The sequence below is a fragment of the Passer montanus genome, unplaced genomic scaffold (assembly GCF_014805655.1).
Source record: "Passer montanus isolate IOZ18808 unplaced genomic scaffold, ASM1480565v1 scaffold3, whole genome shotgun sequence".
Classification (NCBI taxonomy): domain Eukaryota; kingdom Metazoa; phylum Chordata; class Aves; order Passeriformes; family Passeridae; genus Passer; species Passer montanus.
Genome location: NW_024367707.1, coordinates 8142306 through 8157371, shown reverse-complemented (window position 1 = coordinate 8157371; position 15066 = coordinate 8142306). Strand labels below are relative to the sequence as shown.

Sequence of the window (15066 nt, the reverse complement as noted above, 5' to 3'; positions counted from 1 at the left end):
CATTGCCATATTCCTACCAGGGCAAATGGCATTCTCAGCAAGCTAAGTTATTATATATGACAGATGAACTTTCAGAGTATGTTGGTTTTAGCTTGATGAAGCAGAACAATAATTTTGTCTTTGAGTTTACCAGCAAATTGAATCAGTGCAAAATAGCATACAATTATTACATTTCTTGAGATTTTTGGCCTTACAAATTTGTGTGTTTGGTTTGATTGGTTACTTTTTTGTTTGTTGTTCTTGTTGTTTTTGTTTGGGTATTGTTTATTTTTTCTTTGTTTGGGTTTTGGGGGGTTTTTTGTGCTTTTTTTTCTGTTCTGTTTATTTTTAATTTGGAGTGGTTTTTGTTTGTTTGTTTAGTGGGTATTATTATAATGAATTAATAATAAATGACATAAACTTAATAATCCACATCGGATTCTGTTGAACAGTTCTGAAGAAGAAGGAATTCTGTGTTTACTAAGCATGATTATACTGAGGCAGTCAGGGTGATGAACTTGACAGAAAACCCATAGGAAGACAACCTCATAGAAGAAAGGCATCACTACTCAGCAAAAAATGTCACCTTGATTTGTCAGCCCTAGGGTAACTGTGTTGTCCTGGTGCCATTAATTTTGCCTCCTGTGACTGAGCTGTTAAGACTCTAATGAGAGGATGATGTTTAAATAGAGGAAAAGATTGGTTTTGCCCAAAGGCAAAAAAAAGAGAAAATCTTACCTAGGTGCTTGCAAAAAAAGCTACCTGTGGTCTGCCTCCTGATTTCTTACTATAACCTTAAGCAAACTCATTAAATTGTGTGAATTTTCTCATCACAGTTTGGATACACATTATATAGACCCTTGGAAACAAGTGTGCAGCCACTTCTTCTGGGGTAGCTGCAGTATGCCTATGTCTCAGAGGAACTTTTTCAGTGCATCGAAGCCGCCTTTGTCTCCCTGGCCCAACACCCATGGTCACTGGCCACAGGACTGGCTGAGCTGCCTTTGATAGCTCTTCTCCAGTCGTTCTCCTGTGTGCTGCACTCTGAGCAGGGAAGGAGCTAGGATGATGAACAGCTTGTCCCTGTCTAATGACCATGGCTGGCTGAGGTGTCCCAGCAGCAGTTTATCCTTGTCTGACTTACAGGGATGTGCCTGCAGGGCCACGGAGAGGTGTCTTGGCAACTCTTGAAGTGGTAATTCAGGCACCTGTAGCACTGCAGCTGCAGAAGCAGAGGCCTCCAGAGGGGTTAGCTCAGTTTCAGGTCTCATGAGGACTCTGATGGATGTTGGAGGCTGTTCAGTTTGGTTGGGGATAAATGGTTTCCAAAACCCCAGCTGTCTCCAGAACTCACATTTAAAAACCATCTCCAACAAGTTGCTCTCTCCTCCCCTGCTGTCCTAGGATGTGGGTTACTGGTGCTCAGGTCAGCATGTGGGTCTTTGTCCTGCCACCATCCACATTTTGATCACCTCCCTTGTTTGAGCTCCACATGCAATCCCTGTCCTACAGACAGTGGGGTTCTCCATCCCTGGTGGGATCACTGTCTCCCCACTTAGGCCCTTGGTTCTGTTCCTGGATTCCTGCACTACCTTCTGAATCAGGTGGGATTGATTTTAGTCTTTGCAAATAGTCTTAATTATCTTGCTCTCAATGGTAAGGGGAGAAGGGAGATTTGGCTCAGCTTTCTCCTCTATATATACAGAATAAATAATTTGAGATAGTGAGAAAAAACCTCTGCATTGGCACAGAGTCAAATTGAGGAGGTAGACCAGAAAATATTACATATAGAAGAAGATACAAGGTTCTTCACAGATCTGTAAATATCTTGCCTAAGGGGAGAAGGGAGATTTGGCTCAGCTTTCTCCTCTATATATACAGAATAAATAATTTGAGATAGTGAGAAAAAACCTCTGCATTGGCACAGAGTCAAATTGAGGAGGTAGACCAGAAAATATTACATATAGAAGATACAAGATTCTTCACAGATCTGTAAATATTTCCACTGTCATTCCATAAGGTGGTTCTGCCTCGTTATCTTTTATTTTTGCTTCCTCATGTCTCTGCTTTGCCCACAGTTCTCTATGTGTACTGTATCTTAATCCCTTAATAAATACACATATCAAAAAAAACAAAAACAAACCCTGCAAGTGTGCAGGTATACTTTTAAATCCCTTGTGTGATTATAATAGTCCCTTCCTACTAAGGACAATTTAGCTATATGTTTGGAATTACTGTGAAAAGTCTGCCAGGTGTGACCTGGAAACTCTACACCAAAAATACAAGAGTTGTGATTAACTTGAGGATGTAGACATGATTAGCTGCAGTTAGGATCATCTCCAGGGAAAGAGTATGAGTAAATCTTCTAAAGAATGCACCAAATGGAGCAAGATTTGTGACTATAGGTTATCAATACTGACAAATATTTAGCAGAGGCTGGAGTTAGGACCTGAATAGGGCTTGAATGTATTCCTCCCAGCACTCATCACTCCATATGGGGACTGTTCCACACGTTGGGATGGATTCACCTCCTCTGGCAGCTGATAAGGAAAAGATTCATTCTCTAGCCAGATGGCAATAAGATCACAGACACATTGGGTACAGGAGTTTTGAGGCAACATGCTGCAGCACATTCAGGGAAATATTCTGTGTATTCTGGTTTCTTGTGGGTAAGGTGAGCAGATGAGTGCCAGGGACTTTCTGTAAGTGTTAAGTGCCCCAAAGTCACAGGAGGTGTGTGACACATTCTAATGTCAGGGTTTTCAAGAAGGCAGTGTATCAGAGAGCCCTGCTGACTGGTAGCAGCAGCAGCAGCCCCAGCCCCTCTGGGGGAGCAGAGGAAAGGGAGCTGCAGGGAACAGAAGCAATATCTGAGCTGTTTATCAGAATACCAGACATGTACTTTCTGGTTGATTTGAGCATTAGCTCCCTGGTTTGGGCTTGGTTTGGTGTTTTTTTGCCTGTGTCCTTCTGAGAAACCTTTTCCTTATGACTCAAAGAACACTCTGATTATCTTGAGTGTGTCTGAAAGGAACCTGGACTGTTACCTTGTTGCATTGGAAGTGACAAAAGGAAAACTAGGGGGAGCAAATAATTTATTTTGATTAATTTTTTTGTAGGTAATGTCAACTCTTTTTAGATTTTAGGCAGTAAAGTCAAGTTAATTATTTCCTTTCCCTTTGAAGATTTTTATATTGTGTCCTGAAACCTTGGCTATGCTTCATGGAAAGTTGCTGCTTTCATTTTAATTGAACTATTAGATTAGAAAAATCTTATAGGATGAAGTGTGTTTTAGTTTACCATTTCCCCTTGTCCTACTGCAGAATACACCCACTAAAAAAATTTGTTCCCATCTTTCTTACAGGCCTGCTTTAAGTACTGAAAAGTCACAATCAGTTGTCCCTGGGACCTTCTCCAGGCTGAACAAATTTTACACAGGTTTCCAATTCCCAGATGGATGTTGTGGGTGACTGTGTCAAAGACCTTACAGAAGTTCAGATAAATGACATCAGTAGCCCTTCCCCTGACACTGATGTAGTCACTTCTGCCATAGAAGACCACTACTTTGGTCAGGCAAGATGTGTCCTTGTTGAAGCCATGCTGGCTGTCCCAAATCACCTCCCTGTCCTCCATGTGCCTTAGCACAGCTCCCAGGAGGATCTGTTCTGTGATCTCCACAAGCACAGAGATCAGGCTAACAGGTCAGTAGTTCCCAGGGTCCCCTTTTCTCCCATTTTAAAAATTAGTGCAATGCTTGCCTTCTGCCAGTCACCAAGAGCTTCGCCTGATTGCCATGGACTTTCAAATATCATGGAGAGTGATTTGACAACTACATCAGTCAATTCCCTCAAGACTGGGATGCATCTTAGCAGGTCCATAGACTTATTTATATTCAAGTTCCTCAGGTGAGGAAAAAGCCTGATCTCTCTGTTTTTTTACTAAGTTTACTGAATTCTTATAGTTCTTAGAGAGTTCCACTTCTACCAGCAGAAGGCAAGTTAAAGACTTAATTATAATTAAGTACTGAAATGGAGGGAGGTACTTGCTTTATTGTAAAATACAGTGCTCTGGCATATACCTACTCTGCACATCTGGACTGCAGTCTGTGATGTGGCAGCATATTTCCTAACACACGTAAGCCATGTTTTCCTAACATAGTTAAGCATGTGTACTAGGTTCTGCTGGCACTCAGGAGCTGGAACTGTGATGCTCACATATGATGACTTTTGCAAGACAACAGCTGTGAGCCTCCTTCTCCACAGTTTTTACTATAAAAAATGGTCTTTAGGAATCCCATGCCACTGATACCTGTAAAAACGTCCAGATCAATAAAACCTTGGTGATGAAGAACTAGGCTACAGAGCACTTAGGGCAACTTGACACAGACAAGGCCATGAGACCACATAGGAAACATCCACAAGTGCTTAGCATAGCTGTAGAAGCTGGGTGGTTGCATTCTTAGTTATCTTTAACAAGGCAACTGGTGAAGGTTCCTAATCATGTGGGGAAAAAATGTCACTCCTATCTCTAAGAAGGCCAAGCAGGAGAAAACAGGAGTTACGGGCTGGCCAGCCTTACCTCAAAGCCTGGAGCAAATCCTTTTGAAGCCATTTCCAGATATGAAAGACAGGAAGGTGAGTGGTTGTAGTCAACATGGATTTCTGAATGGGAAATCATTCCTTGGAGTGCTAATAGCCTTCTATGACGACTTGAAAGGCTTAATGAATCAGTGTATATCTCAACTTTAGCAAGGCTTTTGTTAGTGTCTCTCACAACATGGAACAGATTATTGGAACAGACCAGCTAAATGGGCATGGAAAACTGACTGAATTGCAATGCTCGAAGGGTTGTGACCAGCAGCACAAAGTTCAGCTGGTGGCCAGTCACTACTGTTGTGCTACTGACACAGGTATGGGTCAGTACTCTTTAACATCTTCATTAATTACCTGGATGATGGGGATATGGTGCACCCTCAACTAATTTGCAGGAGATAAAAGATTGGGAGGAATGGTTGATGCCCTAGAGAGTTTCCTCATATTCAGAGGGACAAGGAAAAGCTGTGGAAATGGGGCAACAGGACCTCACTGTGCACAGGAAAGGGAATGCAGTGCTGCAACTTGGAAGGAATAAACTGGGAGATGCCCAGCTGGAATGCAGATTTGCAGAAAAGGCCGTGGGGCTCCTGGTGGACACCAGGTTGAACATGACCCTGCAGCAAAGGCAGCTAATGGACTCTTGGGCTGCATTAGGCAGAGCATGGCCAGCAGGATGAGGGAAGGGATCCTTTGCTCTGCTCAGAACTGGTGAGACACACCTGGAATGCTGAGCCAACCTCTGGGATCCTCAGTATGAGAGAGACATGGACTTATTGCTATGGGTCCAGCAAAATGTTACTAATTTCATTAAGAGACTGAAGGATCTGTCATACAAGGAGAAGCTGAGATTGCTGAGGCCACCCAGCCTGGGGAAAAATGGTTCTGGGGAATCTCAGCCATGTGCATGAATAACTGATGAGGTGTAAGTAAGGAAAAGGTAGCCAGATTCTGCTCAGTGGTGCCTAGTTACAGGAAGACAGGCAGGGTGGACAAGCTGAAACCCATGAAATTCCACTTAAGCATAAGAGAAGCATTTTGCTGTGAGGGTGACTGCACACTGCACAGGTTGCTTAGAGAATCTGTGGAGTGTCCATCTCTGGATATATTCTGAGTATCACGTGGCACAGTCCTTCTCTAGCTGATCTTGCTCTGGGACAAGATGGACTACGGGGACTGGGTGATCTCCAGAAATTCCTTCCAGCTTCAATGATGCAGTGACTCAGTATGTCTGGAGGTAGACATTGTTCAAGGTGCCTAGCTGGTAGAAATACTATCAATTCAAAGGAACAAAAATGATAATATGGAGGGAAAATAGAAGACTATTTGGCTTGGTTTTGACTTGGTATTGGAAATGAAAACACATTTGCAAAATAAAAAGGAAGCATTTTAAAAACAATTCTAAAAAACCTGAGTTGAACAACACACCTCATTGGAATTGAACAACCTCAAAACATGTTACTGTTGTAGTTTTTATTCCCAAAACCAACACGATTGTTTCCTTTAAGGTGGGTTGTCTAGCACTCAGGAAGTTGACAATGGACTCATTAGTTTATTCTTTCATTTTACGAAAAAGAAAGTAATAATGTTTCCATCTTTATAAATAAATTTCAGACCTGAATTATAAACCAAATGGGGATATTTATATTCTCTGCACTGACATTTTTTCATTTATAAGGAAAATACTGTGTTTAAAATAGTAATGGCAAAAGAAAGAAGAAAGTACTTGATACTCAATGCTTGTACCAACTTCTGTGTCACTGAAATTCAGGCCTTTAGCATGAATCCTTTTTTATTCTGTTGAGAACCCCTGTTTATTTCATCACACCTAAAAAAAATCAAGAAGACTCATAGGCAACTAATTAAATATGAAGTTCCCATTCATTCTGCCACACGTCAATGACTGCTGAATAACAGCAAAGGTGGTGGGAGGGAAGAGAATACAAATAGCTGTTTAATGAAAGCTATCTGTTCAAGGTAGGACAGGTATTGCTAAAATATTTGGTTGTGGCAAGCCAGACACATCCTGATCAGGTGCAGGAAGAGTTGCTTGTGGACTGGAGTCAATGTGAAAAGTTTCCCTTGCTGAGAATTTATTTCAGTGGCAAATGTTTGCCTACGGAGTGGAGGAAATGTGGAGAGATGACCTTTTAAGTTCTGGATGAAGGGAGAAGGGAGAGAGGAGTGGTTGCAATGCTAAAATATATTCTGTGCTGGTACTATGGATAAGAAAAAAGCCCTCACTCAACTCTCTTGTCAGTCTCTAAATGCAAGGATGTAGTTCTGTGCGTTTATGCAACAACTTGCAATGAAACTGGATTAAATAAATTAGTGTTGATAATGCTTTCCTTTTGATCAAAATTTACATGAGCTGTTTGGGAAAACTCACTTTCTACTTGTTTTCAGCCACATCTGTACCAGATTGTATGGAGGCTGAGGGATCTGTACTTTTGTTTCAATGTGTATTGCAATATTTTTATTGCATTCCACAGGTCCTCCAGTAAACGTTACTTGCAATATTTTTATCAACAGTTTTGGATCAGTCACAGAAACCACAATGGTAAGTGCTATGATGCCACTGGCAAGAGAACAACAATACTTAATATATGTCATGAACACAACCTGTCAATTTTTCTATTTATTGTTCAACTTGCAGGTCCTCCTGTAAATGTTACCTGCAACATATTTATCAACAGCTTTGGTTCAATAGCAGAAACTACAATGGTGAGTGGGACTGATCATTGAAGCCATCTTGTGAAGGAGTGCGATGTGATGTAGAATAGAGATGCTCAGGATGTGGGGACATTTACTAAGTTATGAAGCTACTAAAAACCTACTAAAAACCCATGTAAAAATAACATAAAATAAAAAACAAAATAACAAAAATAAACATAGAAAAAAATGTATATATAAAATTAAACTCACCTATCAAGCCTAAACACACCTACACAGGGACTGCACCACAGTCTGTAGTGACTGTGATGGCAGCAAATATAGGTGTGTGCAAACCTGCTTTCTCAGGTTTCATTAGCTCTGAAGAGGCAGAGGAATGGCTGGAGCTCAGCTGTGGGTTTCCCTGCCAAGAGCACCATATTTGAGTGTGCTTTAGACCACATGCTGAATCACCTGCTGCTGCAGAAAATGGTCTTTAACAGAGATAGATCTCTGTGAATTGCAGCCACATCAGTCACAGAAGCAAGTGTAAAACTTGAGTCAAATGACTAGAACGTGTGGGTATAAGACTTAGGTATTTTGAGGTTAAATTAGTACTAGGAAATGATGGGATTGAACCTGACTGAACTTTGTATTTTGACTGAATGCAAAGAACACAGTAAAAAAAAAAGGTCACATTTTCATTTAAAAAATTTCAAAATATAGGATAACCAAAATCAAGCTAAGAAAAAAATAAAATCAAAATGTTCATCCAACCTTAAAAAAAAATCTTTTAGTCTAGCAGTCTATCAGTCTATTACCTTTTTTCAATATTTGCTAGAGAAAAAAACCTTCAAAACTTTTCTGATTCCATTTAAAATGATGCTAAGTTTTTTAATCTTTTTCAAAAGTGAATAAAAAGGATCTGGTTTTTATTCAAACCAACATACTCCTGACTATGGGGGTTAATCCACAGAAAGAATTTTGACAAATTTATCATAATAATGTGATTAAACCCATAATAGTTATTAGGTGTTCATATCTATGGTACTTTTGAAGTATGGTTTCAGTACAGTTTCACAGCTCTGTTTTCCAGAGATTCCAACACAGCATCCAGGTTTTTCCGGATTTGCTGAAGCCAGAGGCAATAAAGGTGCTTGGCTTCCTGTAGGACTGAGAACTTCATAATTAATAATGGACTTGCTGCGCACTTGAAGTAAAGCAAAAAAGCAGCTTTTTTGTAAGATGAAATAGATACTGCCTTGCAGGTCTTGCATTATGAAGGAAGATATCTTCAGCCTGACTTATGTATTTTGTTTAATATTAATTTAGAGTCAATTGTAACTCAAGACAGCATTTTAGTGAGTGGTGATTACAGAATGTAGGAACACAAATCTTCTGCTCCTAAACAGATTTATTTTAAAAACCCACCCTGTTATTTAATGTTTTCTAGACATACAAGGCAAGTTATTGCTAGGCTGGGTTGCTTTCTTTAACAGTGTGGGAAAGACTTTGCTATAAATGACAAGCTGTAACATACAGAGCTATAAAATAGACAGATAAGTGAATGCTTTAGACTATATATCTGTAATATTTTAAAAACACCTTAAAAGAAAACTAAAATAACTTTTAAAATGACAGGGAAATAAACATATCAGGATGTAACATAATTATCAACAGACTTAATTTTAATTATTTTTGGAAAACATTAATTGTTTTCCTGTGTTTTAAGGATTCTGAGAAGATAGCTGTGAATGTAGCATTTTTACCCAGACACGTCTGTTGATCCTAGCGTGTAGAGACATCAGCATAGCATTAAGTAGCAAAACTCCTGCACGTCACTAGCTTTACAAGATGGCATTCAATGAAAATATTTGCACGACCCAATGCTGATTGCATTAATTAGACTCCTTCATTGCTTTGATTAAATCCCCTCATTGCATTTTACCTTCTATCAAATATGTTAATGTGTACCTTTCCAATGTTCATTAACACATTTTGCTGAAAACAGCCAAACATTCAAGTAGATGAAAACAAAGACTATTGGCTTTCTTATTTGCTTTGTTCATTATATCTGCTGAAAGTGTGGAAAGATTTCTCTAAGATGCTGTTCACTTATTTGATATTGATTTTCTTAATGTTGTCACTTCTTTAATGATTATTGTGACTAGTTTTAGGAGTCTGCTCTGAGAGGCAGACATCAATTGCTGTTCCAACTACTTTGCCTTTCTGAAATAGATATAATTGTGTGGTAAAATTGTTGGCATCCCTTGTGATAAATAACAAATTTGTTTGACTCCTAGGAATAATTTTTCCCTATAAAATGCTCCTGATGATTTTGACATAAAACTAAATGTTTCATTTTAAAGCCTGGATTGCAAATTTAATAGAGACACTCCTGTCTCAGAGGAGAGGATTTCTTAGTGAAACCATGTACATACACTGAAGGAACATTATCAGAATATAACTTGGACCATCTACAGCAGTTCATTGGGAACTTGGAGGGTGAAAATGTGCTCAGGGAAGCTTTCAGGAGGAGAAATTAACAGGGCAAAGAGCACTACATTCCCAGACCTACTAATTTCACTACCATTATCAGTAATTCTATCTTCTGATTAAGACACACAGTACAGGATAAAATTCCTCCCTATGTGAAAGGCCAGCACAACTCCAATGTCCAGCACACTCTTCTAAAAACTAAAACCTTACATTAAGAAATAAACCTGGGATTTTATGCTGATTCAGATGGATGAATTCCATAGACTCTTCATGAGATCTAGAGAAATAAAATGCAGATGTAACTGTCTTTCTGCTCTATAATGCACATATGGGACAGTATCATAATAGATTTTTTTCCTGGAAAATGAATGCTTTTATTCCTTATTAAATGATATATGTTATACCAAAATGAAAATAGTAAAAAAAAGGGCCAGAATCAAGATAACATAGTTAAAAATTTTCTTTGATTTGTCGTTAATTTAAGCCCTAACTTACAAAGAAAGAGAAAAAGATTTTTCTGAATAACTTCACTGAATAAAGGAGTTATGAGAGTAAACTCTGTATCTATTTTTGGAAGTATTTACACATGCAGTATTCAGCAGAAAATTCACTGTACAGCACGACTGCAGCTGAGTATCACAGATGAGTAATCTACATCAGCCTGGGCAGCATCCCAAAGAATTTGGATGTTCAGTGTTCCTAATGACCAGGACTTTTTAGCTATCAGCTGTAGGAGAAGTTAAGAGTGGTTTGAAAATTGACAAGCTAATTGTTAATTATGAAAATGACTAACTGTGAGGACATTCTTATTGTTGCTGTGCCCTATAATCAATGAATGACACTATGCAGCAAGTTCTCTGTTGGGGTAAATGATCCAAACTCCAGTTGTGCTTTGAGTACTTATGTTAGCAGAAAAAATTGCCATTTCTTAATTTTACAAGCTTTGCTGTTGCTGGCTGTATGATACTATCTCCCATTTAGAGGGAAAAAACCCCATAATTACAAATAAGCTTATTGGATCCTGATTAATTCACATGTATACTTTTAACTAAATAAAAGGCTCCCACTGAAGCCATTGGGGCACACTGCATGCTTATACCCATAAGTAGTAAAGTGCTTTTTCTTTTGCATGGCCTTGGAAAAGGTCATCAAACCACTGCTTTTCAGTTAGCATTTATCTTTAGGATTTAGACAGAGAGAGAGAGAGAGAGTGGTCTTTTTGGCAATCCCCTCCTATTTGTAGAAGGCCAGCTAATTCTGCTGTTTACTGCAGACTCCCAGCTCAACTCCTGGGCAATCACTGCTGTTGGAGGGGAAGCTGGGAGGAAATCTCAGACCTAAGACAAGAAGGGATTCAGAGACAGAAAGTGGCTCCCCTGCACTCCTCCTGCCACAGCAGTGCCAGGCCAAAGGGATCCAGGGCTTTGCGCTGTGAATCTGGATTTAGATTTGCTGAAAAATGATATCTGTCTACATTCCTATAATACAGACTAAGTATATCTGTTGATCAAGTCCCTAAATCTTCAGATAGAGCTACTAAATCTAATCAGATTAATATTCTTTCAATATGTTTGTATTGCTGCAAGCTTATGGCTTGAGAACATAGGAAAGTTGTTTATCTGAGTTGCCTTGAGCTATTGCTGACACTGGTAGTGCATCTGAGATTGAATCTTCAGGTCCACACTTCTTGTTCAGAGTGGTGATGCTGTCAGAAAGAATTTGCAGAGTAGGTGTACTTGTGGTTGTGTAGGAGTGCTTTACTACAGCACACCCACTTCTACCCTCAGGACCTCGCCAAATACACACTGTAGTGTGCCTTAACTCCATGTTTTCTACTATTCTCAAGAGAATTTTCCTTCAAAACATAGTTATAGTGGTAGCTCAGGAAAAGTAAATTCAAAATTCTGCACATGATTAGGTCTGGCTGTGTAAACACACATCCCTCTCTACTGCTTATACACCAAGCATAGGAGGATAAAGTAATGCTGTTCTTGTGATGAGCATTTTATATTTAAATTTTTATTTCTCATTAAAATATCTACAGATATATATACAAAGCCTATCAGATATAAACAAAGGTTTCAGTTCTGTTTTGCTTCTAATATAAAAGCTTGCAGAAGGAAAGCATTTCTAAGTTTATTGGTGTGATGACTCTGACAAATTTATGAAGGGACATATTGAAAAATATAGGGTAATCTTATTGGCACTATTTATGATTTTGGTATAATATATATTATCATATGAAATCCCTTCTATGAATAAAGATTTTTCCAGACTGTTTTTTATTATCTAAATCACCAACCACTGAAGTTCATCAAAGCAATTTTTTTAGATATAGCTATATAATTTACTGATCTGACTTATTTATGATTTCTATGTCATGGGGAAAAAAAATCCCTCTGTTTTCCATAGACTTCATTATATATCATGTCACAATGAAGAATTAAAGGCAGTCTCACAACTAGTTGTAGCAATTTTATTCTGTCAGCAGTTGCTTCTGCCTTCTTTTCTGCAGAATTCAAATCAGTGCATTCCTGGATTTATAGCTAAAGCTGTCCCATATAAACTCTGAGACTCATATAGACTTAAAGATAAATATAAGCTTAAATACGCATTATAAACATAAGAAACTCTCAGTTTCTAAGACCAGGAAATAAGGGATAGTATGATTATGGATGGTGTATCCTCACAAGATGTGATGACATTTTAAAAGCGCAGAACTGCAAGTAGCTATTTGATATTTAAATGTCTGAAACAAGAACAACATAAAAAGTACAATGAGTTGTGAAAAACAGATACAGGCTTTTTGTAAGTGTCTTTAATAAATGCTATTCTTGAGACCTCTCTCAGGTCTGTCTTGCTCTGATTAGTCAACATTCCTGTTTGGAGTCACATCCACCCAAGAGCAAAAGGAAAATGAAAAACAAAGAAAGAAAAGTTATTCACCTACTGAGATTATAAAGCATCTTCCCATTGGGCTCAAAATCTGCATCAGTTTGGATGTCAGAAATATTCTGTCAGGGCAGCAGCACACCTCACTAGCACCCCTTGGAGCAAAGGGGGCAAAAGCTCAGAGGGGCTCGTTCAGAGTCTGTATATTGGGCAAGCTGCTTTCTGCAGCTCTGATCAGAGTGAGAATATTTATCTACATTTCAAGGGTGATAACAAGGGTGATAACTTCTTTTCTATGTAGTTCAGGTACCTGACTAAAACCCAGCCAGCTCATACATTTTCCAAGTCAAAAGCACAGTGTTGCCATTTTAATGTGCAGCTGAAAATCCTAAATGTTAATGCCTTGTAGTATCAGCAGAATTACTTGATAAAGAGCTCCTTCAGATAATATAATCAATACAAATATTATTAAATATTTTTCTTTTAGATGAAGAGTAGATGGTATTTCTAAGAGAGTGTTCATAAACAAATTTAAAATGGTAATTTCAGAGAGATGAAGATCTTATTTGTTGACTTTGGAAACCTGGGACAAGAAGAGTAAGCATTTGTTTCTTTCCACTACCTGCAGAGAATTTAGAACCTGAAAGCTCATTTCACACTCCCCTTTAATAACCAGTTCCTGACACAATGTTAATGTTGGTTCTAAATGAACCTGTAAGTAATTGCTGCCTTTCCCACTTGCGACTGGCAGACCACCAAGGAGAAGAATACGATCAGGCCAATTTTAATGGGATGCAGACAGGGAGGAGTAAATGAAGGAACATACACAGAAATCATACAGTAAATAGGAAAAGGAAACAAGTAGTAAATAAGAAGTGGTGATTTAATTTCTACTATACAATTTGGCTTTACTGGAATTAAAAATTATTCATGAGTACATTAGACATAAATGACTTACATATTAGAATAAATTTATTTAAATTGGTAATTTTCTAGCATCTTTGATGAAATTGTATATATTTAGCTGCAATGTCTCTTACAAATATCTCTTAGGTATTCCACAACATTTGAAATATGGTTACATTTAGTTGTGGAGATTGCACTTAATATTTTTCTCATCACTGAAGGAATTTTGATTTGGAAAATGTATCAGTTGTGTTTATTTGGTTCAATGCAGCACTTTCACAACTTTATTTTCAAATGACAGCTCTGATGTTCAAAGGATAACGCAAATGTTTGCTGTAATGCTGGTATTGCAGTATATCTAAGATCATAAAGCAAGATAAAGTGGGCTTCCAGTTGTGGTGGCTTAGTAACCTGTTTACATGACATTTCTGTAGGACTACAGAGTGAACATTTTTTTGAGGCAGCAGTGGAATGATTCACGTCTGGCTTACAGCGAATATCCTGATGATTCCCTGGATTTGGATCCCTCTATGTTGGATTCTATTTGGAAGCCAGATTTATTCTTTGCCAATGAGAAGGGAGCAAATTTCCATGATGTTACAACAGACAACAAGTTGCTGAGGATTTCTAAAACTGGAAAGGTGTTGTACAGCATCAGGTAAACCAGTTAATTTTACTTTTTTTAATCTTCATCCCTTTCTTTCCCTCCCTATTTTTCTGGATGCAATGTAGATGTTTAATTTTTTGTTGTCCCATGTGTACAACTAAAATGAGACTTAGTAATAGCAGGGTGGAAGGAAAATTTGCCTACGTTTCTTTGCTAACATTTTACTTTTTGCAAAATAGTCTCTAAGTGACACAGTGGTACTTCTTGGTCTTGTTGAAAACTTGAGGCTGTCTAGAACTTTAATGGTATGCCCCAGTAATTCCCATTAGCATTTGCTCAAGTCACTCTTCTTGCAAAGAGGAAATAATCTCTTCAGTAGTCTGTGGATTGCAATTTAAAAGTAAAGGGGAATATTAATTTAAATAACTGCTCAACACTTTAAGTAAAAACATGCATGAAATGCAATAAATTTGACATGCAAGTCACTGGTTAATTTGATGTATCTAGTCACATTTTAAAAAAACACCTGGAACTATGGAAAGCATTTGCTTTTTTTAGTACTAAGAGCACTGAAGTGTGTATCATGTGACTAGCTTTAGCTGAATTAATAAACACTGACAAAATATGATTTGATATGACCCGATGAAACAGGACATAAGCAGAAAAACAAAATTGCATTCCACAGGCATAAATAGCAGCAAACAACCTGCTGTATTCATTTGACATTCAGCTTACTGTGAGACATTAATTACTTAATAGAGATAGCCAAAGATGCAAAATACTCTATTATTTCTCTTAGGATTGTTTAAAATGAAGTAATTACTGGAGTTTTTTCTTGCTGGGGATGGTTCTTGATGTTTTCCTTTCTTGAATTGTGGAAAGTAAACATGACAGTATTTGTTTAACAAGTTGTTTAGTGAATTTGCTCATCTGTAAAGC

At 38.1% G+C, this 15066-nt stretch overlaps 1 protein-coding gene across 7 annotated transcripts in view; it reads left to right on the top strand.

Moving 5' to 3' along the window:
• Nucleotides 1-15066, top strand: part of GLRA2 (glycine receptor alpha 2) — a 123640-nt gene that overhangs the window by 17976 nt on the left and 90598 nt on the right. For 4 of the 7 annotated variants that reach the window (XM_039714552.1, XM_039714551.1, XM_039714549.1 and 1 more), the window contains exons 3-4: nt 7064-7131; nt 13955-14178. In XM_039714552.1, the coding sequence (XP_039570486.1) occupies nt 7064-7131; nt 13955-14178 (292 nt within the window). Of the gene's footprint in view, nt 1-7063; nt 7132-7227; nt 7296-13954; nt 14179-15066 lie in introns of all 7 variants that reach the window. The other 3 variants (XM_039714550.1, XM_039714548.1, XM_039714553.1) reach the window with 2 other exon arrangements.